This window comes from Entelurus aequoreus, linkage group LG22, assembly GCF_033978785.1.
Source record: "Entelurus aequoreus isolate RoL-2023_Sb linkage group LG22, RoL_Eaeq_v1.1, whole genome shotgun sequence".
Taxonomy (NCBI): Eukaryota; Metazoa; Chordata; class Actinopteri; order Syngnathiformes; family Syngnathidae; genus Entelurus; species Entelurus aequoreus.
The window spans coordinates 41,221,340-41,248,480 of NC_084752.1; the positions used below are offsets into that span (position 1 = coordinate 41,221,340).

At 40.5% G+C, this 27,141-nt stretch overlaps 1 protein-coding gene across 3 annotated transcripts in view; it reads right to left on the reverse strand.

The window, feature by feature from the left end:
• Window positions 1–12,466: 12,466 nt before the first annotated feature.
• LOC133639731 (gastrula zinc finger protein XlCGF57.1-like) overlaps window positions 12,467–27,141 on the reverse strand; it is a 145,181-nt gene continuing 130,506 nt past the window's right edge. The window contains exons 2-3 of one of the 3 annotated variants that reach the window (XM_062033309.1): window positions 25,945–26,181; window positions 12,471–14,380 (exon numbers count right to left, since the gene is read on the reverse strand). In XM_062033309.1, coding sequence (XP_061889293.1) covers window positions 13,152–14,380; window positions 25,945–26,181 — 1,466 coding nt within the window. In that variant the 3' untranslated portion in view covers window positions 12,471–13,151. Of the gene's footprint in view, window positions 14,381–25,914; window positions 26,182–27,141 lie in introns of all 3 variants that reach the window. The other 2 variants (XM_062033308.1, XM_062033314.1) reach the window with 2 other exon arrangements.

Below are 27,141 nucleotides of genomic sequence, written 5' to 3' on the forward strand. Positions count from 1 at the left end.
AATGTATGCTTCAACTGAAGTTGGGTACAATAATTGTACTTAATATTTGTAAGTATGTACTTTATTCTATTTAGTATTGCACTCCCTTTTTTAAATATTTTCTTTATATGACTTCCATGTAGTTTCCAGCTTACTTCATCATCTAGACTAAGTCAGCCTGGAGGATGTGTGTAATGTTGAGATGTATTGGAGATGCCTTGGTTTGTTTGGATGTTGTCAACCTGTCAATTGTTCTATTTAAAATGTTGTCAGATCTCGCGAGAGAAACAAGCAACCAGCTCTATTACTTCTTCTTACTGGCAGTTTGCAGCCATGACTTGAAAGGTTCATACTGCCACCTACTGGACTGTAGAATGTAGTGAGCAATACACTTAACACCGCTGTCCATGAGATGACTGGTTCAAAATAAATTGCCAGTCACAGTTAACTTGTGCTCAGCTGGGAAAATAAGTATATATATACTTATTAGGTCATCCATTTACTTATTATAAACTGTTGCAGGTGTATTTAATAATCCTGTTAATATTAAATATGTACGTAAATAATATGTGGGGATATAAAAGGCATCCGGTTCTATCAGACCGGGCGGAAGCGGAAAGTGACGTCACTAACCACCTGGAGCACCTGTCAGACACAGCGTTTTTTTACCACGGAGCCACTTCATGGATTAATCCTCCTTTTTGACATTTTTGGTGTGCTTTCCATTGGCCTGTGGAGAACCGGGAGAACAGAGACTCTTTCCAGGAGGACTTTGAGTTGGATGCGCAGTCTCGGTACCGTGACGTGAGTACACTGCTGCGGCTTTCAAACATTTCATCGCTTGCCCGTACGTGCATGTCACGTACGTAACTTTTGGGACTTTGGGGAAATATATGTGGTATACGAACTTTGGGCTGTGGGATTGAGTGTGTTGTGTAGGTGTTTGGTTTATATTGGGGGGTTATATGGACGGGAGGGGGGAGTTGTTTGTTATGCGGGATTAATTTGTGGCATATTAAATATAAGCCTGATCGTTTTGTGGCTAATAGTTATACATGTCTTGTGTTTATTTAATGTATTAATCATTCCCAGCTGAATATCAGGTCCCACCCGTGACTCCTTAATTGCGTAGTGGCAAAGACACCCGGGGAACTTGGGTGCGTTTGTTACAAATGTAGTCCCGTCGTCCCGGGGACGGTAAAAAAAATGCACGGGATGAAATGAAATGCTCCCCGGGACGATGGCTTTTAACCATTTTTTTCTTTTTCTTTTTATGTATTTATTCATTTTATATTAAATGTCTTGGTTTTTCCTCCCTCTGAAAATCCTATGAAATGTTTTAACAAGCATCCTATAATAATACAACAGCTATTAATGTAACAATACAATAAAACAAATATATTTAATGATGCTTTTTTCATTATTTTAACAATAGGCTAATGTATATTACTTTATACAGATTCTACAAGAAACACAAAGCTTGAAAACTAAATTATTTACAATTGCAGACACAAGGTTTCATGCAGCTTCACTCATTGTAAAGGAAGACGGAAGTCCACGCAGGAGAAAAAGGACTACAAAGATGGTGTCTGGGTTTTTCTTATATATATATATCAATCAATCAATGTTTATTTATATAGCCCTAAATCACAAGTGTCTCAAAGGGCTGTACAAGCCACAACGACATCCTCGGTACAGAGCCCACATACGGGCAAGGAAAAACTCACCCCAGTGGGACGTCGGTGAATGACTATGAGAAACCTTGGAGAGGACCGCATATGTGGGTAACCCCCCCCCCCTCTAGGGGAGACCGAAAGCAACGGATGTCGAGTGGGTCTGACATAACATTGTGAAAGTCCAGTCCACAGTGGATCCAACACATCAGCGGGAGTCCAGTCCACAGCGGGGCCAACAGGAAACCATCCCGAGCGGAGACGGGTCAGCAGCGCAGAGATGTCCCCAACCGATGCACAGGCTAGTGGTCCACCCGGGGTCCCGGCTCTGGACAGCCAGCACTTCATCCATGGCCACCGGACCTATGCAACTCCCCCTCGCAAGGGACAGGGGAGAAGAGGAGAGAAGAAAAGAAACGGCAGATCAACTGGTCTAAAAAAGGGGGGGTCTATTTAAAGGCTAGATTATACAAATGAGTTTTAAGATGGGACTTAAATGCTTCTACTGAGGTAGCATCTCTAACTGTTACCGGGAGGGCATTCCAGAGTACTGGAGCCCGAATAGAAAACGCTCTATAGCCCGCAGACTTTTTTTTGGCTCTGGGAATCACTAATAAGCCGGAGTTCTTTGAACGCAGATTTCTTGCCGGGACATATGGTACAATACAATCGGCGAGATAGGCTGGAGCTAAACCGTGTAATATTTTATACGTAAGTAGTAAAACCTTAAAGTCGCATCTTAAGTGCACAGGAAGCCAGTGCAAGTGAGCCAGTATAGGCGTAATATGATCAAACTTTCTTGTTTTTGTCAAAAGCCTTGCAGCCGCATTTTGTACCAACTGTAATCTTTTAATGCTAGACATAGGGAGGCCCGAAAATAATACGTTACAGTAATCGAGACGAGACGTAACGAACGCATGAATAATGATCTCAGCGTCGCTAGTGGACAAGATGGAACGAATTTTAGCGATATTACGGAGATGAAAGAAGGCCGTTTTAGTAACACTCTTAATGTGTGACTCAAACGAGAGAGTTGGGTGGAAGATAATACCCAGATTCTTTACCGAGTCTCCTTGTTTAATTGTTTGGTTGTCAAATGTTAAGGTGGTATTATTAAATAGATGTTGGTGTCTAGCAGGACCGATAATCAGCATTTCCGTTTTCTTAGCGTTGAGTTGCAAAAAGTTAGCGGACATCCATTGTTTAATTTCATTAAGACACGCCTCCAGCTGACTACAGTCCGGCGTGTTGGTCAGCTTTAGGGGCATGTAGAGTTGAGTGTCATCAGCATAACAGTGAAAGCTAACACCGTACTTGCGTATGATGTCACCCAGCGGCAGCATGTAAATACTAAAGAGTGCAGGGCCAAGAACTGAACCCTGGGGAACTCCGCATGTTACCTTGACATAGTCCGAGGTCACATTGTTATGGGAGACGCACTGCATCCTGTCAGTAAGATAAGAGTTAAACCAAGACAAGGCTAAGTCTGACATACCAATACGTGTTTTGATACGCTCTAATAAAATATTATGATCGACGGTATCGAAAGCGGCGCTAAGATCAAGAAGCAGCAACATAGATGACGCATCAGAATCCATCGTTAGCAATAGATCATTAGTCATTTTTGCGAGGGCTGTCTCCGTAGAGTGATTTGCCCTGAAACCGGATTGAAAAGGTTCACAGAGATTGTTAGTCACTAAGTGTTCATTTAGCTGCTGTGCAACAGTTTTTTCGAGAATTTTGGAAATAAACGGAAGGTGGGAGACCGGTCGGTAGTTTACCATGAGGTCAGGATCGAGGTTAGGTCTTTTGAGCAGAGGATGAATAACCGCTTTTTTGAATGCTAGGGGAACAGTGCCGGAGGAAAGTGATAAGTTTATAATATTTAACACTGATGGACCTAATAATACAAACAGTTCCTTGATAAGTTTCCCAGGAAGTGGGTCAAGTAAACATGTTGTTTGTTTTATCCCACTTACACGCTGTAATAATTCCTCTAATGTTATTTCATCAAAAATAGAGAAACTATTTTGGAGGGCAGTGTCCGTCGTATATACAGTCGTATTTGTGTTAATAGAGCCCAGTTGTAGCTGGGATGCGTTGTCTTTAATCTCCTTTCTAATGAGTTCAATTTTCTTATTAAAGAAATTCATAAAATCATCTGCCGAGTGGGTGGAGCTACTGGGAGGAGTCCCTTGTTGGGTTAGCGATGCTACTGTACTAAACAGAAATTTAGGATCGTTTTTGTTGAGGCGGATGAGATTTGAGTAGTATTTAGCTTTAGCTAAGGTAAGCATGCGTTTATAAGTTATTAAACTATCACTCCATGCTTGATGGAAAACCTCAAGTTTAGTCGCGCGCCATTTGCGTTCCAGTTTTCTACATGATAATTTATGAGCTCTAATTTCTTCTGTAAACCATGGGGTGCGCCTTTTAGGGGCCCTTTTTTGCTTTAGCGGTGCTATACTATCAATAATTTCGCGCAAGGCATCGTCAAAGTTGTTAGTGAGTTTATCAATAGAGCCGACATAATTTGGGAATGGTGCTATTACCGAAGGCAGTAGGTCAGCAAGAGTCATCGTTGTGGCAGCATTAATGTTGCGGCCGCTATAGCAGTTATTATTATTATTAGCTTGTTGACAAAGAGTCAAAACTTCAAATTTTATAAGGTAATGATCGGACATTACTTTAGTATATGGAAGTATCATAACTTTGGAGGTGGTGACACCCCTGACAAGCACTAGATCTATTGTATTACCGTTGCGATGCGTGGGTTCATGTATTATTTGTGTAAGACCACAGCTATCAATTATGGTTTGGAGCGCCACGCACTGAGGGTCCGATGGGGTATTCATATGGATATTAAAGTCCCCCATTATGATTATATTGTCGGCGTGCGTCACTAGATCAGCAACGAACTCTGAGAATTCACTGATAAAGTCCGAATAGGGCCCAGGGGGGCGGTAGATAACAGCCAGGTCGAGAGGTAGCGGTGTGACAGACCTCATAGTAAGCACCTCAAACGATTTATATTTATTATTTAGGTTAGGGGTAAGGTTGAAATTTTCATTGTATATTAGTGCGACACCCCCTCCCCTTTTAAGAGGGCGGGCAACATGCGCATTCGTATAGTTAGGAGGAGATGCCTCATTGAGCGCAAAAAATTCGTCCGGTTTGAGCCAGGTTTCGCTAAGACCAATGACGTTAAGATTGTTGTCTCTAATGACCTCATTAACCAATAACGCCTTGGGAGACAATGATCTTATGTTTAAAAAGCCCATATTATAGGTATTGGGCTGTTTTGACGAGTTTTTGTTAAGATTATCCGTAGTGGCAATATTAACAATGTTGCGTTTATTATGCGTAGTGCACTTTAAATAGTTTCGACCATATCTAGGAATTGATATGACGGGAATTTTCCGATTGTTTGCTTGGTGCTGCAATAGACTGGACATATCATAATTTGCCACCTCAGTAGAATGCATGTCCACCTCTGACACAGACACAACAGAAAAAACATTATGTGAATTGTGTATTATTCTAAGAGAATTTCTATGCGTACATGGATTATCCAGCCTGGCGCTGGCTAGTTCTAGCTTAACTGACTCCTCACCCGGACTAACAGACATTGTAATTGCCTGTGACCGGGCTTGCTCTAGTGTAGTCAGTCAAGTGAGACTTAAATAGTAGTCTATGTTTCTAGACAGGATGATGGCGCCTTCCTGGTTAGGGTGGAGGCCGTCTCTCATCAGCAAGCCTGGTTTGCCCCAGAAAGAGGGCCAGTTATCAATAAACGTTAGTCCCTGTTGTCTACAGTAGCTAGCCAACCACTTGTTAAGCGAGACTAATCTGCTATATCTCTCATCATTGCCTCTCGCAGGCAGGGGGCCAGAGACAATTACTCGATGCCTGGACATCTTTCTGGCGAGATCACAAGTCCTGGCTATGTTTCTCTTTGTAATCTCTGACTGTCTCATTCTAGTGTCATTGGAGCCAACGTGTACAACTATATTCGCATAATTAGTGGTGCGATTAGCCTGTCGTACGTGTTTACTAGGCCTGTTGCGAGTTAGCTCCCTAAGATTAGCTTCAATGTCAGGTGCTCTGGCCCCGGGGATACACTTTATTGTGGCTGGTTTGCTAAGCTTTATGTTTCGGGTGATGGAGTCCCCTATAACTAAGGTGTGGTGCCCGGTAGACTGGGGTGTAGGACTAGCTAAAGAGCTAAATCTATTATGCGTCTCAACCGGTACACCGTAGCTTGTAGGCCGCTTAGGACTGCTACAAGCTGGGCTAGTTAGCTCGCTACAGCTAACGCTAGCAGATGTGTCCGCAACATCTAAAGTTACGACATTACTCTGCTCTAACTGGCGGACACGGCCCTCTAGCAGAGCCAACCTCTCCGTGAGTATGGTGCAAGACGCGCAGGAAGCCATTACTCACAGTGTTTTCTGTCACCGAGTGAAGTTCCTGCTGTCCTCAGGGAAGTGGTCGCGGTCTGTAGGAGTAGCTTCTTACTGACCGGCGCTGCCTTTCTCCGCGCTAGCTTAGCAGCTAGCTAGCTGAGGAAAGGGTGGTGGCTATATATATATATACACTACCGTTCAAAAGTTTGGGGTCACCCAAACCTTTTGTGGAATAGCCTTCATTTCTAAGAACAAGAATAGACTGTCGAGTTTTAGATGAAAGTTCTCTTTTTCTGGCCATTTTGAGCGTTTAATTGACCCCACAAATGTGATGCTCCAGAAACTCAATCTGCTCAAAGGAAGGTCAGTTTTGTAGCTTCTGTAACGAGCTAAAGTGTTTTCAGATGTGTGAACATGATTGCACAAGGGTTTTGTAATCATCAATTAGCCTTCTGAGCCAATGAGCAAACACATTGTACCATTAGAACACTGGAGTGATAGTTGCTGGAAATGGGCCTCTATACACCTATGTAGATATTGCACCAAAAACCAGACATTTGCAGCTAGAATAGTCATTTACCACATTAGCAATGTAGAGAGTGTATTTCTTTAAAGTTAAGACTAGTTTAAAGTTATCTTCATTGAAAAGTACAGTGCTTTTCCTTCAAAAATAAGGACATTTCAATGTGACCCCAAACTTTTGAACGGTAGTGTATATATATGAAAGACTTAAAGGCCTACTGAAATAAATTTTTTTAATTTAAACGGGGATAGCAGATCCATTCTATGTGTCATACTTGATCATTTTGTGATATTGCCATATTTTTGCTGAAAGGATTTAGTAGAGAACATCGACGATAAAGTTCGCAACTTTTGATCGCTGATAAAAAAAAGCCTTGCCTGTACCGGAAGTAGCGTGACGTCACAGGTTGAAAGGCTCCTCACATTTCCCTATTGTTTACAATGCAGCGAGAGCGATTCGGACCGAGAAAGCGACGATTACCCCATTAATTTGAGCGAGGATGAAAGATTTGTAGATGAGTAACGTGAGAGTGAAGGACTAGAGTGCAGTGCGGGACGTATCTTTTTTTGCTCTGACCGTAACTTCGGAACAAGGGTTCATTGGATTCCACACTTTCTCCTTTTTCTATTGTGGCTCACGGATTTGTATTTTAAACCACCTGGGATACTATATCCTCTTGAAAATGAGAGTCGAGAACGCAAAATGGACATTCACAGTGACTTTTATCTCCACGACAATACATCGGCGAAGCTCTTTAGCTACGGTGCTAACGTGATAGCATCGTGCTTAAATGCAGATAGAAACAAAAGAAATAAATCCCTGACTGGAAGGATAGACAGAAGATCAACAATACTATTAAACCGTGGACATGTAACTACACGGTTAATGCTTTCCAGCCTGTCGAAGCTTAACAATGCTGTTGCTTACAACACCATTGAAGCTAACTTAGCTACGGGACCTCGACAGAGCTATGCTAAAAACATTAGCTATCCACCTACGCCAGCCAGCCCTCATCTGCTCATCAACACCCGTGCTCACCTGCGTTCCAGCGATCGACGGAGCGACGAAGGACTTCACCCGATCATAGATGCGGTCGGCGGCCCGGAGACGAAGGAAGTCAAGGTGAGGTCGGCGGCTAGCGCGTCTGCTATCCATCTCAAAGTCCTCCTGTTTGTGTTGCTGTAGTCCGCCGCTAATACACCGATCCCACCTACAGCTTTCTTCTTTGCAGTCTTCATTGTTCATTAAACAAATTGCAAAAGATTCACCAACACGGATGTCCAGAATACTGTGGAATTATGTGGTGAAAACAGAGCTTTTTGTATTGGATCCAATGGGGTCCGAATACTTCCATTCACTCCGTGACGTCACGCGCATACGTCATCATACATAGACGTTTTCAACCGGAAGTTGCGCGGGAAATTTAAAATTGCACGTTATAAGTTAACTCGGCCGTATTGGCATGTGTTGCAATGTTAAGATTTCATCATTGATATATAAACTATCAGACTGCGTGGTCGGTAGTAGTGGCTTTCAGTAGGCCTTTAAAGGTATACTAGAGGATGTTGTGGATCATGTTGACTATTGGTCCTCCTAATTGTCAATCATTCTGGTGATGTTACGTAAGGACATATATATATATATATATATATATATATATATATATATATATATATATACATATCAAATAAAACAAATGGCTTATCGATAAGCCATTTTTTATTTGTTTATTTATTACAACGCCAAAAGAGGCCTAACAACGCCAATGGTTGTAATTATGTAGCACTTTGAGATTTGGAATCAAATGTAAAGTAGATTACAAATACAATCTATTATATAAATAAATTATATATATATATATATATATATATATATATATATATATATATATATATATATATATATATATATATATATGTATATGTATGTCCTTACGTAACATCACCAGAATGATTGACAATTAGGAGGACCAATAGTCAACATGATCCACCCAGAAATAAATAAAACAAATGGCTTATCGATAAGCCATTTAAAAAACAATTAGTTTATTATTATTTATTTATATGTATCATTATCCTCCTACTCACCTTTCCAGTAGAGGCCTCTCCCCTCTCACTTTCTGTGCTCCTCTGCCCTGACTCCTACAGGTCAATAGGAGTTGTGGAGTGATTATTATTATTATCTACTGATGATAGTCATACGTGAATGAGCTCAGCTCCTGTTCTCCTCCATGTGTAAAGTGAAAAACAGCTGATGCTCCAGAACGAAGTAACCCCAAAGATAGCAAATGGTAAAAAAGAGTGCACATTTAACTATAAATAACCGGGACCTCCATGATGCATTTCAGGCTAACTAGCTAACTAAGTAGCAGCATTGTTTTAGAGCGGGAATGTAACTTATTGTCAAACAGGAGCTAGCATAACAAACACGCAGGTGTTTGTTATGTGGGATTAATTTGTGGCATATTAAATATAAGCCTGGTTGTGTTGTGGCTAATAGAGTATATATATGTCTTGTGTTTATTTACTGTTTTAGTCATTCCCAGCTGAATATCAGGTCACTCTCACAGCATCTTCCCTATCTGAATAGCTTCAACTCCCCACTAGTCCTTCACTTGCACTTTCCTCATCCACAAATCTTTCATCCTCGCTCAAATTAATGGGGAAATTGTCGCTTTCTCGGTCCGAATCTCTCTCACTTCATGCGGCCATCATTGTAAACAATAGGGAACTTTGCGGAAATGTTCAACTGACTACGTCACGCTACTTCCGGTAGGTGCAAGCCTTTTTTTTTATCAGATACCAAAAGTTGCGATCTTTATCGTCGTTGTTCTATACTAAATCCTTTCAGCAAAAATATGGCAATATCGCGAAATGATCAAGTATGACACATAGAATAGATCTGCTATCCCCGTTTAAATTAAAAAAAATCATTTCAGTAGGCCTTTAAGTTCTGTTATTGATCGTTCTGTTGTGGCTCTTGGATAATATTCACTATTTACAGGTTTGGATGTTTTGCAGTTAATGTTGTACACGGTAAATGATCACTGACGTCACTCACTAACAAGCCTCCAGTTCCAGTCTGATCTACAATGTTACACAACATGTTGTCAATAAGTGTGCTGCTGTGTGTTGTGATTCTACAATGTTACACAACATGTTGTCAATAAGTGTGGTGCTGTGTGTTGTGATTCTACAATGTTACACAACATGTTGTCAATAAGTGTGGTGCTGTGTGTTGTGATTCTACAATGTTACACCACATGTTGTCAATAAGTGTGCTGCTGTGTGTTGTGATTCTACAATGTTACACCACATGTTGTCAATAAGTGTGCTGCTGTGTGTTGTGATTCTTGTGTTACACAACATGTTGTCAATAAGTGTGCTGCTGTGTGTTGTGATTCTACAATGTTACACAACATGTTGTCAATAAGTGTGCTGCTGTGTGTTGTGATTCTACAATGTTACACAACATGTTGTCAATAAGTGTGCTGCTGTGTGTTGTGATTCTACAATGTTACACAACATGTTGTCAATAAGTGTGCTGCTGTGTGTTGTGATTCTACAATGTTACACAACATGTTGCCAATAAGTGTGCTGCTGTGTGTTGTGATTCTACAATGTTACACAACATGTTGCCAATAAGTGTGCTGCTGTGTGTTGTGATTCTACAATGTTACACAACATGTTGTCAAGTGTGCTGCTGTGTGTTGTGATTCTACAATGTTACACCACATGTTGTCAATAAGTGTGCTGCTGTGTGTTGTGATTCTTGTGTTACACAACATGTTGCCAATAAGTGTGCTGCTGTGTGTTGTGATTCTACAATGTTACACAACATGTTGTCAATAAGTGTGCTGCTGTGTGTTGTGATTCTTGTGTTACGCAACATGTTGTCAATAAGTGTGCTGCTGTGTGTTGTGATTCTACAATGTTACACCACATGTTGTCAATAAGTGTGCTGCTGTGTGTTGTGATTCTACAATGTTACACAACATGTTGTCAAGTGTGCTGCTGTGTGTTGTGATTCTACAATGTTACACCACATGTTGTCAATAAGTGTGCTGCTGTGTGTTGTGATTCTTGTGTTACACAACATGTTGCCAATAAGTGTGCTGCTGTGTGTTGTGATTCTTGTGTTACACAACATGTTGTCAATAAGTGTGCTGCTGTGTGTTGTGATTCTACAATGTTACACCACATGTTGTCAATAAGTGTGCTGCTGTGTGTTGTGATTCTTGTGTTACGCAACATGTTGTCAATAAGTGTGCTGCTGTGTGTTGTGATTCTACAATGTTACACCACATGTTGTCAATAAGTGTGGTGCTGTGTGTTGTGATTCTACAATGTTACACCACATGTTGTCAATAAGTGTGCTGCTGTGTGTTGATTCTTGTGTTACACAACATGTTGTCAATAATTGTGCTGCTGTGTGTTGTGATTCTTGTGTTACGCAACATGTTGTCAATAAGTGTGGTGCTGTGTGTTGTGATTCTTGTAGGTGGTGTGATCAGTGGGAATAAGCCCATGGAGAACATGGTGTCAATACATTCTGCTGTGTGTGTTTGTGTTTATTAGGATTCAAAAGGTTGATATTAAAGTCACCACATACTATATATATTTTTTGTTTCTCTTAAATAATTTTCCCATGCATTCATTAAATATCTCCAAGTGGGATCCTGGTGTCCTATAAACGCAGCCTACAATAATTTGTTTCCTATTTGAAAATGATCATTCCACAGTGACGCATTGGAAGAGTTCCTCAACAGCTAAACACGTATCATTTACGATACTACAGCTGATATTTTTGTCCACATAGAGAACCACACCTCCTCCTCTCTTATTTTTACGGTTGGTGCAAAACATTTCATACCCATTTAATTCAAAGTCATTACTTGTATTCTCATTCATCCATGTCTCTGAAACACCTAGAATATTACATGGAGATTTGAATTGATTCAAATAGTCCTGGATATCATCAAAATGAGAGTATAGACTCCTGCTAGTAAAATGTACTAGAGATATGTTATTATCTTGCAAATGTGAGGTCAGTATAATATAAACAATCATTGTTAGTGTTTTGAGGAGCATTTCTATCTGGATCCATTTCGCTCATAAATCTTTGTTCATACAAACAATATTACACATCCCCAAACGTACCACTTTATTATGGTATTAATAACATATATTATTACATTGAATATTCACATGTTTATAACAGCGCTGAATATTTTAATTTCCCCTCTGGGATTAATAAAGTATTTCAGATTCTGATTGTGATAATTACATCACTCTCATAAAGCCTTTAAAGCTGAATATGTTTTTTACCATAGCTCAGCTTCACAATGTTGGAATATTGACTGCTGATATTAATATTCTTCTGTTGTTTAGAATATTACACTTTACTCTTTTTCTTTGCTCAAATGAACAGGATGAAAGTGTCTTTAATTGTCACTACCGAGTGTAACTACAGTATATATAATTATATATATAATAATCTTCCATTCTTCACCTTCGTTACTGCTTGATTTAACTCTCATCTTATTTTATCCAGAGAGAACTTGACCATAAAAAGATGGCTGCACATCAATAAACTGTCACTAAACTTCAATAAAACTAAATATATCATATTTGGAGATTGTAAAAATGTAAAACACGAATTATGATGGATAATATTGAAATTAAAGGAACAAAGTAATCACATGTTTAGGAGTTAATATAGATGATGAAGTAAGCTGGACACTACATGTAAGTCATATAAATAAAACATTTAAAAAAGGGAGTGCAATACTAAATAGAATAAAGTACATACTTACAAATATTAACTACAATTATTGTACCCAACTTCAGTTGAAGCATACATTGTTTATTGCATAAAGGTCTGGGGACATACATATAAAACAATCACACAACAATATTCATATTACACAAGAGAGTAATAAAGATAATTAATAGAATGGATTATAGAGACCCAGCAAATGATTCATAAAGTCACACATTTTAAAAGTTAATATAAGACAAGTGTTCAAATGATGTATAAAGTAAATAATAATATGCTTCCAGAAGTGGTCCAGAAGATGTTTCAGATGTGAACCAGTAAATATGAACTAAGAGGGATTTATGTGTACTCAAAAGCAAAGGTATGAACACATGTAAAACAAATATGTACATCATATAAAGGAGTTCATCTATGGAATCATCTACAATTAGAACATAAAATATGTAACACTTCATTATTTCAAAAAACATATATAAAACACTATTATGAATAAGTATAAAAGTGAACTATGAATATCTACACTTAAAATGTTTATTGTATGTAACATATTTTATGTACTGTTTATTCTCACCTTTTCAGTCCAATTGTTCTGTTCATTTTAAAGTACACAAATGTGTATATTAACTCATGTATTTGACTGAAATAAAAGCACTAATCTGAGGTGTCTAATCTATAAATGTTAGAATCATAATAACAAGATTGTGTTACACACACAACAATGATGTCACACATGTTATATGTGCTGATGTTGTTAGAAAGTCACAGTTAAAGTTTATTTCCAATCCTGCAGTTTCATTTGCTGCTGCTGTTCTCACCAGCACACTTGTGTTTCTTACTCTGGTACTTATAAGAGAATCTTTCACCACACACACTGCAACTCAACACTTTCTCTCCTGTGTGTCTTCTCCTGTGTACAGTAAGAGTGTTTAGGTGACGAAAGCTTTTGTTGCAGCTTAAACAGGAGTATGGTTTTTCACCAGAGTGCCTTCTCTCGTGTAATTGTAATTGCCGTCTTATTACAAAACTTTTACCACATACTGAACATATAAAAGGTTTTTCACCAGTGTGTGTTCTCATGTGTAATTGTAATTGTGTTTTTGTTACAAAACTTTTACCACATTCTGAGCAGGAAAAAGGTTTTTCTCCAGTGTGTATTCTCATGTGCACTTTGAGATGGCCCTTTAGAGCAAAATCTTTACCGCAGGTTGAACATGAAAAATGTTTTTCTCCAGTGTGTATTCTCATGTGTACTTTTAATTGGTCCATTTGAGCAAAATATTTACCGCAGGTTGAACATGAAAAAGGTTTTTCTCCAGTGTGTGTTCTTATGTGTGCTTTTAAATGGTGCTTTAGAGTAAAATCTTTACCGCAGACTGAACATGGAAAAGGTTTTTCTCCAGTGTGCTGTCTCATATGTGCTTGGAAATTGCCCCTTTGAGTAAAATCTTTACCGCAGGTTGAACATGAAAAAGGTTTTTCTCCAGTGTGTATTCTCATGTGTACTTTCAAATCATGATTTCTTACAAAATCTCTACCACATTCTGAGCAGGAAAAAGGTTTTTCTCCAGTGTGTATTCTCATGTGTCTTTTCAGGTGCCAATGATCTTTAAAGGTTTTGTCACAGTGAGAACATGTGAGGTGAGTGTTGTCAGTGTGACATGTCTTATCATCTTTAGAGTGTTCATCATCAGTGTCAGGAGAGTGTGACGTTGTGTCCTCACTATCTGATAGTGGAGCTAACATCTTGTCTGCTTGTGATCCTCCACAGTGGTCTCCATCACCTTCTGTTGTCATGTGTTGTGTTGAGCTGCTGCTTGGAGGCTCCGCCTCTCTCTTCTCCTCACTCTCACCTTTGACCTCATCATCTTCACTCTTCACACTGATGAGGTGTCTCTTGTCTTCATCTTTAAAGTGGGGGGGCTGTGGCTCCTCTTCTTTCACGTGGAGGTGCTGTGACCTCTTCTGCTCCATACTGGAGGACCCCTCCTGCTGCTCAGGTGGACGATATTTTTCACAGACGCCTGCAGGACACAAGAAGACAAACACATGCTGGGATGGAAATAGATAAGATTTTACCAATTCAGATTTCATTTTCGATTCTGCTTTACGATTCGGTTATTTGTGGACTCACTTTTGCTTTCACATTCAGTAAAAAGGAGAAGAAACAGGTCGATTAGCATCAACTTTGACTAGTTGAGAAGTAACATGAGCGTACAAAGCCAACAGTGAGCTCTTAAAGGCCTACTGAAAGCCACTACTACCGACCACGCAGTCTGATAGTTTATATATCAATGATGAAATCTTAACATTATAACACATGCCAATACCGCCGGGTTAACTTATAAAGTGACATTTTAAATTTGCCGCTAAACTTCCGGTTCGAAACGCCTCTGAGGATGACGTATGCGTGTGACGTAGACCGGCGAACACGGGTATGCCTTCCACATTGAAGCCAATACGAAAAAGCTCTGTTTTCATTTCATAATTCCACAGTATTCTGGACATCTGTGTTCGTGAATCTGTTTCAATCATGTTCATTGCATTATGGACAAGGAAGCCGAGCAAGCAAAGAAGAAAGTTGTCGGTGCGAAATGGACGTATTTTTCGAACGTAGTCAGCCACAACAGTACACAGCCGGCGCTTCTTTGTTTACATTCCCGAAAGATGCAGTCAAGATGGAAGAACTCGGATAACAGAGACTCTAACCAGGAGGACTTTTGACTTGGATACACAGACGCCTGTAGAGAACTGGGACAACACAGACTCTTACCAGGATTACCGTATTTTCCGCACCATAAGGCGCCCCGTGTTATTAGCCGCACGTTTAATGAACGGAATATTTCAAAACTTTGTTTACCTATTAGCCGCCCCATGCTATTAGCCGCACCTACGCTACGCTAAAGGGAATGTCAACAAAACAGTCAGATAGGTCAGTCAAACTTTAATAATATATTACAAACCAGCGTTCTAACAACTCTGTTCACTCCCAAAATGTAATGTGCAAATGTGCAATCACAAAAATAGTAACACTCAAAATAGTGCAGAGCAATAGCAACATCAATAACTCCACGTTGCTCATACGTTAGTGTCACGCAACACACAAAATAAACATTTAAAGCTCACTTTCTGAAGTTATTACTCATCCACAAATCCCTCGAATTATTCTTCTTCGGTGTGCTTCACTTGTTTTTTGACACCATCGATGATGTGGACGCGCATGCAGTCGTAGATCAACAGGAACGGCGCTGCGTGAAAAAAGTCACCCGGTGTCTTCGCGCAAACGTCTATCAACCACTCGCTCATCTTTTCTTCATCCATCCATCCCTTCCAGTTAGCTTTTATGATGACGCCGGCTGGAAAGTTCTCTTTTGGCAAGGTCTTCCTTTTGAATATCACCATGGGTGGAAGTTTCTGGCCGTTAGCATGGCAAGCTAGAACCACAGTAGGACGACTTCTCATTCCCTGTGGTGCGAATATTCACCGTACGTGTTCCCGTTGTATCCACAGTGCGGTTCACAGGAATATCAAAAGTCAGTGGAACCTTGTACGTGTGTCTCTCAGTAGGAGACATTTTGTTGTCACAAATGAAATGAAACGTAATATCCGCACGCTTCTTCTTCTACGGGGGCGGGTGCTCACCTTGGCAGTTGCTTACCGTAGAAGAAGAAGCGCTTCCTCTTTTACGGGGAAAAAAGATGGCGGCTGTTTACCGTAGTTGCGAGACCTAAACTTTATGAAAATAAATATGAATATTAATCCATATATAAGGCGCACCGGGTTATTAGCCGCACTGTCTGCTTTTGAGAAAAATTGTGGTTTTTAGGTGCGGCTTATGGTGCGGAAAATACGGTAGTTACAGGATTTGATTTGGATGACAAAGACGCAGACGTGCTACTGTGAGTATGCAGCTTTGGCTTTTTTTTGCGTATGTACGTAACTTTTTTTAAAATATATAAGCTTTATGAACCTTGGGTTAGGTGAACGGTCTTTTGGGCTGAGTGATTGTGTGTGTTGTGCAGGTGTTTGAATTGTATTGGCGTGTTCTATGGAGCTAGGAGCTAGCAGAGGAGCTAGGAGCTAGCATAACAAACACGTACCGTACCGTACGTGCGCGTCACGTACGTAACTTTTTAAAAATATATAAGCTTTATGAACCTTGGGTTAGGTGAACGGTCTTTTGGGCTGAGTGATTGTGTGTGTTGATCAGGTGTTTGAATTGTATTGGCGTGTTCTATGGAGCTAGGAGCTAGCAGAGGAGCTAGGAGCTAGCATAACAAACACGCAGGTGTTATTATGCAGGATTAATTTGTGGCATATTAAATATAAGCCTGGTTGTGTTGTGGCTAATAGAGTATATATATGTCTTGTGTTTATTTACTGTTGTAGTCATTCCCAGCTGAATATCAGGTACCGTGAGTATGCAGCCTTGGCTGCTAAACATTCGATAACTTGACCGTATGTGCGCGTCACGTACGTAACTTTTAAAAAATATATAAGCTTTATGAACCTTGGGTTAGGTAAACGGTCTTTTGGGCTGAGTGATTGTGTGTGTTGATCAGGTGTTTGAATTGTATTGGCGTGTTCTATGGAGCTAGGAGCTAGCAGAGGAGCTAGGAGCTAGCAGAGGAGCTAGGAGCTAGCATAACAAACACGCAGGTGTTTTTATGCAGGATTAATTTGTGGCATATTAAATATAAGCCTGGTTGTGTTGTGGCTAATAGAGTATATATATGTCTTGTGTTTATTTACTGTTGTAGTCATTCCCAGCTGAATATCAGGTCACCCCCGGCTCTCACAGCATCTTCCCTATCTGAATAGCTTCAACTCCCCACTAGTCCTTCACTTGCACTTTACTCATCCACAAATCTTTCATCCTCGCTCAAATTAATGGGGAAATTGTCGCTTTCTCGGTCCGAATCTCTCTCACTTCATGCGGCCATCATTGTAAACAATAGGGAACTTTGCGTATATGTTCAACTGACTACGTCACGCTACTTCCGGTAGGGGCAAGCCTTTTTTTTATCAGATACCAAAAGTTGCAATCTTTATCGTCGTTGTTCTATACTAAATCCTTTCAGCAAAAATATGGCAATATCGCGAAATGATCAAGTATGACACATAGAATAGATCTGCTATCCCCGTTTAAATAAAAAAAATTCATTTCAGTAGGCCTTTAAGAGGCACAGATTTGACGGGTCCCCCATGAGGTGCCAGAGGGCCCTAAGGACAATATTCTGCTTTGAAAACATCTATAAAATAAAAATATTTTTGGCAAGGAATTAACAAAATACTACACGTTATTTTGTGGCAATTACAAAAGAATGTTCAGTATAATTCTCAGGGCATTCAATCAATCACAACTGGACTGTTAAACTGAACATATATACATAAATGGTAAATGGGTCATACTTTTATAGCGCTTTTCTACCTTTTTGAGGAACTCAAAGCACTTTGACACTATTTTCCACATTCACACACATCAGGAGCAAGGGTGAAGTGTCTTGCTCAAGGACACAACGGACGTGACTAGGATGGTAGAAGGTGGGGATTGAACCAGTAACAGCCACTCTCCCAACTTCGCCACGCCGTCCCCTAAATATACAGTATGTATATATACATACATATAACATATATACATAAATATATATATACATAAATATACAGTATATATATATATATTTATACTGTACATACCCCGCCTTCCACCCCATTGTAGCTGAAATAGGCTCCAGCACCCCCCGCCACTCCGAAAGGGATAAGCGGTAGAAAATGGATGGATGGATGGATATATATACATATACACATGCATATATACAGTCGTGATCAAAAGTATACATACACTTGTAAAGAACATCATGTCATGGCTGTCTTGAGTGTCCAATCATTTCTACAACTCTTATATTTTTGTGATGTAGTGATTGGAGCACATACTTGTTGCTCACTAAAAACATTCATGAAGTTTGCTTCTTTTATGAATTTATTATGGCTCTACTGAAAATGTGAGCAAATGTTCCTGTTGGAACACCCAACTGCGCCCAAGACCCAACCTCCGGGCTGATGATTTTAGCTTGTCCTGAAGAATTTGGAGCTAATCCTCCTTTTTCATTGTCCCATTTAAAGCAGCAGTTCCATTGGCAGCAAAACAGGCAGAGAGCATAATACTACCACCACCATGCTTGATGGTAGGAATGGTGTTCCTGGGATTAAAGGCCTCACCTTTTTTCCTCCAAACACATTGCTGGGTGTTGTAACTTATGGGTTATATAGTTCATGTGTGATGATCATTCATAATTTGCATGTTTGATTTAATTGCTGATAAATTGATCTATTAATATTTACAGCTAAAAAGAGTTAAAAGGGAATTGATTTGAATTATACATGTATTTGATATTGATTATTTGAGAAACACTGACACTGAATTGAGTTGTTTCTCAGAATAGCCTAACAAAGGGTTAACTAAAAGACTGCATGTTCCACAATGCATTGCGGCAAACCGGATGTTAGAAAAGACCGGGAGCAGGTGCATTGTGGTTGTTGAGATTGAGAATTACGAGCCTGCGGGTGATGAATGAATGACAGATAACAAGATATAAGGATGGTTTTGTACCGTTTGTATCCCCATTTTTTTCTTATATAAAGTACAACTTTATTACACATTTCGACGTCCTGTCCAATACTTTGACCGTAGTTCATCTACACTGGGTATTGTGGCCAAACAGCTCCATTTTTATTTGATCTGACCACAGAACTTTCCTCCAGAAGGTCTTATCTTTGTCCTTGTGATGTCAGATGAAACAAAAATGGAGCTGTTTGGCCACAATACATTACATTATATACATTACAATCAATAGAAATCGGTACGATACCACCTTTGAAAAGCACCGCTTCCGCTCTTTCACCCGATTGACTACAGGGTCGAGGCGCACACACAAAGTGCACACAAGCAATAACATCTTGAAGAGGAAGAAAGGCAGAAAACTACAATTCTACAGGTTAATAAAGAGGGTGTGAAGTACAATATGGAGGTATTTGGGCTTCAAAACTAACAATAAAAGGTGACACTTTAAACAGGGAGGCACCGCGTTGCAAGTACTGTTTTACACCTTTCCTGCTGGGATGTTCACTTCTCCTTTATTTAACTGCAAACTGTATCAGTGTTCAATTAACATCAATACTAGCTCAAATGTTTTGTCATCTCATTGAATTAAACGCTGGTTGTGAAGATTGTGTATTCGATGTGAGAGGTGTCACTAGTCTTTATTTTTGTTGGCCAAAGTGTTGCACTGAACTACAAGGAAACGTTGTTGGAGAAGAACAAAGCTTGTTTATGAGACTTCATCTTCATTAGCCAAACTGCTTTGACTTTTATATTAATATCAAAAAGTAAACGCCATGATTTATTTACATTTGTTGTGCTTTTTTCATGTCACAAAAGTGTTACTTCGAAAACCATTCATGTGACACATCATTTTGTCAATGTTTTATTGTGTATAGTTAATTCCTATGGGACATATTTCTGTTCAAACTCTTAATGGATCTGTCCCGGTACATCATCTACATGTACACATACATGTACATCACTTAAAAACATAAATACTTTTTTTTTTAAATACCTCCCTCTGTCAAAATGTAAAAATAGAACTAAAGGCATCATGTAATGACAAAAAGCTGACAAGTTGGTATATATAATTAATGAATAAAAAAACAGATATGAATATTTATATACATATATATATATATACACATTTTTGTTTCATCTGACCACATAACTTTCCTCCAGAAGGTCTTATCATTGTCCATGTGATGTCAGATGAAATACAAATGGAGCTGTTTGGCCACAATACCCAGCAATATGTTTGGAGGAGAAAAGGTGAGGCCTTTAAGCCCAGGAATACCATACCTACCGTCATGCATGGTGGTGGTAGTATTATGCTCTGGGCCCGTTTTGTATATTATGTTTATAAAGTCAGGAAATATGTCCCTGGACACATGAGGACTTTGAAGATGACCAATGTATGATCCTGTAACTACTTGGTATCGGATTGATAGCCAAATTTGTGGTATCATCCAAAAACTAATGTAAAGTATCAAAGAAGAGAAGAATAAGTGATTATTACATTTTAACAGAAGTGTAGACAGAACATGTTAAAAGAGAAAGTAAGCAGATATTAACAATTAATGAACAAGTAGATTAATAATTCATTTTCTACCACTTGTCCTTAATTATGTGTACAAAATAATAGGTGTATAAATGACACAATATGTTACTGCATATGTCAGCAGACTAATTAGGAGTCTTTGTTTGTTTACTTACTACTAAAAGACAAGTTGTCTAGTATGTTCACTATTTTATTTAAGGACTTAACTGTAATCAAATCAAATCAAATCAACTTTATTTATAAAGCCCATTTAAAATTTACCACAGGGGTAGCCAAAGTGCTGTACAATGGACAGGTTAAAAATAATATGAGAACCGAGCAAACACAACACAAACAGAACACGATAAAAAATAAATAAATAAAATATAAAAACATAAAAACAGGTTGACAGCAGGTGTATTATGGGGCGCCATTGCAGGATGGATATCACTCAGTGTTAAAAGCCATGGAATAAAAGTATGTTTTTAAGAGAGATTTAAAAACAGGAAGAGAGGAGGCTTGTCTAACACTCAGAGGTAGGTCGTTCCAGAGCTTGGGAGCAGCAGCAGCGAAAGCTCTGTCACCTCTAAGCTTCAGCCTTGTGTCCAGGACCGTCAGTAGCAGCTGATCGGCTGATCTTAGGGATCGGGTGGGGCAGTAAGGCTGAAGGAGGTCGGAGAGATATGTTGGCGCGAGGTTGTTTAGACATTTAAAAACAAATAAAAGGAGTTTAAAATTGCTTCTGTAACACACAGGGAGCCAGTGAAGGGACGCTAATATAGGGGTGATGTGCTCACGTCTGCGGGTCTGTGTTAGCAGACGAGCAGCAGAGTTCTGCACGAGCTGCAGGCGGGCGAGGGAGGCCTGGCTAATGCCTACATAGAAGGCATTGCAGTAGTCTAAACGAGTCGAGATAAAGGTGTGGATTCATTTCTCGAGATCATGTCCTGATAGAAGCGGTTTCACTTTCGCTATTTGGCGTAGTTGATAAAAGCTTTTTTGTACGACGCTTCTGATTTGTTTTTCGAATTTAAAATCTGAGTCACACTTTACCCCCAGGTTTGTGACACAGTCGCTGAGATATGGGGTCAACGTTGGGGGAGGGAGAGCGACTTGGACCGAACAACATAACTTCTGTTTTGTCTTCATTTAGGCTCAGGAAGTTAGCTGAAAGCCAGGCTTTGATATCGTGCAGGCAGTCTATAAGACGTTGACCCGTGTTATTTTGTGCCATGGGAAAATAAATCTGGCAACCATCGGCATAAAAATGAAATGCAATATCGTACTTCCTAAAAATAGAACCAAGGGGGAGAAGGTAAAGCGCAAATAAGATTGGGGCAAGGATTGAGCCCTGGGGAACCCCATGTGGTAAAGGAGCTGTGGAAGACATAAAACTGTCTATTTTTACACAAAAACTCCTGTCGGTTAAGTACGACCGGAACCAGTTGAGGGCATCGCCCTTAATGCCCACACAGTTCTCAAGACGAGTGATTAAGGTGGCGTGGTCGACGGTGTCGAAAGCAGCAGACAGATCTAAAAGCACCAGTACAACATATTTACCAGAGTCAGTTGACAGGAGGATATCGTTAAAAACTTTTAGAAGCGCTGACTCTGTGCTGTGGAGGGCTTTAAAACCGGACTGGAACAGCTCAGTGATAGCATTATCCTCTAAGAAGGGCAACAACTGACTGTAGACAACCTTCTCTAATATTTTAGAAATGTATGGAAGATTAGAGATAGGTCTAAGGTTAGAGAGGAGAGAGGGGTTGAGGCTTGGTTTTTTTAAGTAAAGGTTGTACCACTGCATGTTTAAACTCTACTGGAACTATTCCAGAAGAGAGGCTACTATTGATAATGTTAAGGACACTTGATCCAATAGTAGCAAGTACCTCCTTAAACAGGTGAGGTGGGAGGGAGTCTGCAGGAGAACCAGAGGGCTTCATATGACTAACTGTGTCATTTCAAAAAGAAAAGGACACCGGCTCAAACTGATGGAAAACAGAAGAGAAATTCAGTGGAACAGAAGGGTCAATAATAAACAAATGTTTCATGTACCCTAAGTTTTTTTGTTAAAATAAAGCCAATAATGCCATTTCTGTGGTCCCCTTTATTTAGAAAAGTACCAACATAATTTTAGTAGCAGTACCAAAATATTGGTATGGTTACAACACTACCACCTATATTTGAATATTGTCTAATGGAAATGACTGCTGTGTGATAATCACATTAATAACCAGTGTTGGCGTCAACACACTTTTTATGTCTTTTTACGCATTGAAATCAAAAAGGACGTGTATTTCCGTAAGTCCGCTCATCCTTGGGATGCAGAGTTTTTTTTTTTTTAACAGACCTGCCTTCTCCGGGTCAAAACTCCAGTTTGATTGGTTTTTTTTTAATGGATTATCGCTCTCCGCCTGTGTTTTGTTTTGTTTATTGTGACGGTGCGCTCTTATCACGCCGTCACTTGAGGGAGCAAGCGTGCTGTCACAAAGACAATGTCAGCGTCGTGACTTGGAGAAGATAACCGGGTCAAATTTCCATCCCCGTTTTTTTTCCCTTCAAGATGGCGCCGCTGTAGTGGCTGCTGGTGGCAGGAGCTCTGTGCTCTTGTGTCATCCTTTTGTGTTCCGGATGTTTCCTTCTTGATTTCATGTGGGGTTTTTTTGCCTTTTGGTTGGGGACCCTTTGGGACTGTGTGACAAGGGGTGGCACTTTGGTGACTTCTGCGGTGCTTTTTTTGTGAACTTCTGGATCTGCCTACCGGGAGCCTTTTGGCCATGGAGACCAACTGCTGGGTCTCTGCCACACCAGAGTCCGTTTAAAGAGACTGGAGGAGATGTGGATGAAGAGACAGGACTGCAGAGTTTAGAGAGACTGGAGGAGATGTGGATGAAGAGACAGGACTGCAGAGTTTAGAGAGACTGGAGGAGATGTGGATGAAGAGACAGGACTGCAGAGTTTGGAGAGACTGGAGGAGATGTGGATGAAGAGACAGGACTGCAGAGTTTGGAGAGACTGGAGGAGATGTGGATGAAGAGACAGGACTGCAGAGTTTGGAGAGACTGGAGGAGATGTGGATGAAGAGACAGGACTGCAGAGTTTAGAGAGACTGGAGGAGATGTGGATGAAGAGACAGGACTGCAGAGTTTGGAGAGACTGGAGGAGATGTGGATGAAGAGACAGGACTGCAGAGTTTAGAGAGACTGGAGGAGATGTGGATGAAGAGACAGGACTGCAGAGTTTGGAGAGACTGGAGGAGATGTGGATGAAGAGACAGGACTGCAGAGTTTAGAGAGACTGGAGGAGATGTGGATGAAGAGACAGGACTGCAGAGTTTGGAGAGACTGGAGGAGATGTGGATGAAGAGACAGGACTGCAGAGTTCGGAGAGACTGGAGGAGATGTGGATGAAGAGACAGGACTGCAGAGTTTGGAGAGACTGGAGGAGATGTGGATGAAGAAACAGGACTGGAGCTGGTGCTGAGAGCCGGGACGGACAAGCTTCACAGTGTCTTGGCTGAATGAGCAGGTATCGGACACCTCGGTCTCCTTGGACGTATCCTCGCTCATGCGTGCAGACTGGACACTGGCCGAGAGTTGGTGGGCGGCCAAGGGTGGAGTCGGCTCCCTTGGTTGCTTTGTTGGGTCTGCTCCTGTCTCTAGCCATGCTCCCCCCACCCCAGCGGACGATGGCTCTACCATCCTAGTCACGTCCGTTGTGTCCTTTGGCAAGACACTTCACCCTTGCTCCTGATGGCTGCTGGTTAGCGCCTTGCATGGCAGTTCCCGCCATCAGTGTGTGAATGGGTGTGTGAATGGGTGAATGTGGAAATACTGTCAAAGCGCTTTGAGTACCTTGAAGGTAGAGAAGCGCTATACAAGTATAACCCATTTATCATTATTTATAACACCGCAGAGGCCACCACAGTGTATATGTTTTTGTTGTTGTTGTTTTACTTTTGTGGCTGTGTGTAGAAGTGACTGTTCTTTTAATGTCTTTAATGTCCTTTGTGTTCTTTGATGTTTTCCTCTTACTCTCATGTTTATGTGTGCTATGGCTATGAGTTTGTTTTTCTCTTTGGCCCCAGTCTGGACCCCCTCTCCAGGGGCCCAGGCTGAGACTGAATTTTTTTTCTCAGCCCTCCTCCCCCCTCCCCAGCATTTACCTGTTTCTCACCTTTTTTGTAAGGGGTGCCGGAAGTTGGCAGACCCGTCAGCGATCCTGTTCTGTCTCCCTGTAATGTTTGTCTGCTGTTGAATGGGATTGTGCGGAAAATCTTAATTTCCCCTCTGGGATTATTAAAGGCCTACTGAAAGCCACTACTACCGACCACGCAGTCTGATAGTTTATATATCAATGATGAAATCTTAACATTGCAACACATGCCAATACGGCCGGGTTAACTTATAAAGTGCAATTTTAAATTTCCCGCCACACTTCCGGTTGAAAACTTTTTAATATGCTGACGTATGCGTGTGACGTCAGGAGGGCAAGGGAAGTATTCGGAGCCCGTAGAATCCTATACAAAAAGCTCTGTTTTCATTTCATAATTCCACAGTATTCTGGACATCTGTGTTGGTGAATCATTTGCAATTTGTTTAATGAACAATAGAGACTGCAAAGAAGAACGTTGTAGGTGGGATCGGTGTATTAGCGGTATTCATCGGTACTCTTATCAGTACTACATGTAATTTGTGGAAATAAAAAAGTGTAAAAAAGGCATTTTAAATAGCATTCCTATTAGCACAAGAGGTTGAACACCTCCAACATGATGTTCTGTAACATCTCAGAGCAGGGAAGTCTTTTATCAACAGCTGTTTATTTCAAGTCTTAAAGAAGTCAACTATGTGTGCAGTGCAAGGTGAAATGCAGTTATGTCATCTTCTTGTCAATAACACACACATCACACTTTTGTGTGTTGTTGCTTCCTTATTAGTCATTATTCAAAGCTGATTTTAATGTGTAGCAGCGGCAGCTGAACTCAATGTGACAACGTGTCATAGTTACGTCAGTCAGCTGGAATTAAAAATACAAATAGTTGTGTCGTTAGTCCAGAATCTTTACGGTCCTCATGGACGACATAATTAGGAACCAGTACTACAAAAAAATGGTATTTGGTATACATCCCTAATCTTCACCACTAAACCTTTGAAATATGCTGACATATGTGCTGCTAAAGGTAAATAAACAGTAGCCATATTGAATGTTTGCCTTCATTTGACCACGTGAGGTAAGGAGGACGGCCTCTAGGTCACATGGTTACACCCCAGCAATTACTGTTGATGATTGATGAGCATTCATTTTTAAATGGTGGTGTTAAAAAGCAAGTATATCTCCATCTTTAGTCATAAATGTGGCCCCCGGATGAACATGTGTCACAAACATTGTATTAGATGATCTGTGGATGTTGTGCTTACTTGGACTGTGATGAAGCTGTGAGGACTCACGTGCTTTGTCTTCATGCTCTTCAGTCTTCACAGAGACAACAGTCAGTGGAAACTTGCTGACATCATCCTCCTCCTGCCCTACAGGACACTCTCCCTCCTCTTCCTCTTTAAAATAAGGGGGCTGTGGATCCTCCTCGTCCCCTTTCAAATGTGAGGGCTGTGGATCCTCTAAAGTGAAACTGTCCCCCCGGAGATGTGGGTGACATTCTTTTTGGTGTCCAATCAGCTGATGGATGTCTACAGGACACAAACAAAACACATTTTAACTCCTACATGCTAAATATTAAATCGTACATGAAATATAGGGCTGTGGCTATTGAAAATGTTTTTAATCAAGTGTTCTACTGGAAATGTTTTCGATTAATCGAGTAACTGGATAAAACTTAGTGTTGCTTGGTTAAAGACAAATTTAAGCGACTTTAAGACATTTCACTTAATAATGAACGGCCAATTGGTTTGAGATGGTATGAGATCAAGATGTCATCTTTAGATCAGGCTTTGTTTTTTCCACAATCACTGCCACATTAAAAAGTTAAAGTAGCAATGATTGTCACACACACACTAGGTGTGGCCAGATTATTCTCTGCATTTGACCCATCACCCTTGATCACCCCCTGGGAGGTGAGGGGAACAGTGAGCAGCAGCGGTGGCCGCGCCCGGGAATCATTTTTTCGGTGATTTAACCCCCAATTCCAACCCTTGATGCTGAGTGCCAAGCAGGGAAGTAATGGGTCCCATTTTTATAGTCTTTGGTGTGACTCAGTCGGGGTTTGAAGTCACAATCTACCCATCTCAGGGTGGACACTCTAACCACTAGGCCACTGAGTAGGTGGATGTAGTAGGTGTTGTAGTAGGTTAATGGCTGCACCAATATGAAGGAAATACAAGGTCAGTGTAGCTTTTACACACATAAATAACTTGTCAAACCTGCCAGCTAGCAGGCTAGGTTTACAGCGTCAGTTACCAAGACTTTGTCTTACCTCTTATTTTTGGAGGTCAAACTCTCGAGCTTTACTTACTCAGGAGTTTGCACTTAACCTGCTCTCTGGAATATTCCCCCGGTGACTGTGTGAGTTTTGTGTAAACATGTTGATACACATTGTTACAAACTGAGAGGAACATCAACCTCTCATAAATATTGTCTGGTTTTTATGAACAACATAAAACAATCAGTGCATCATCCTCACATGACAATTC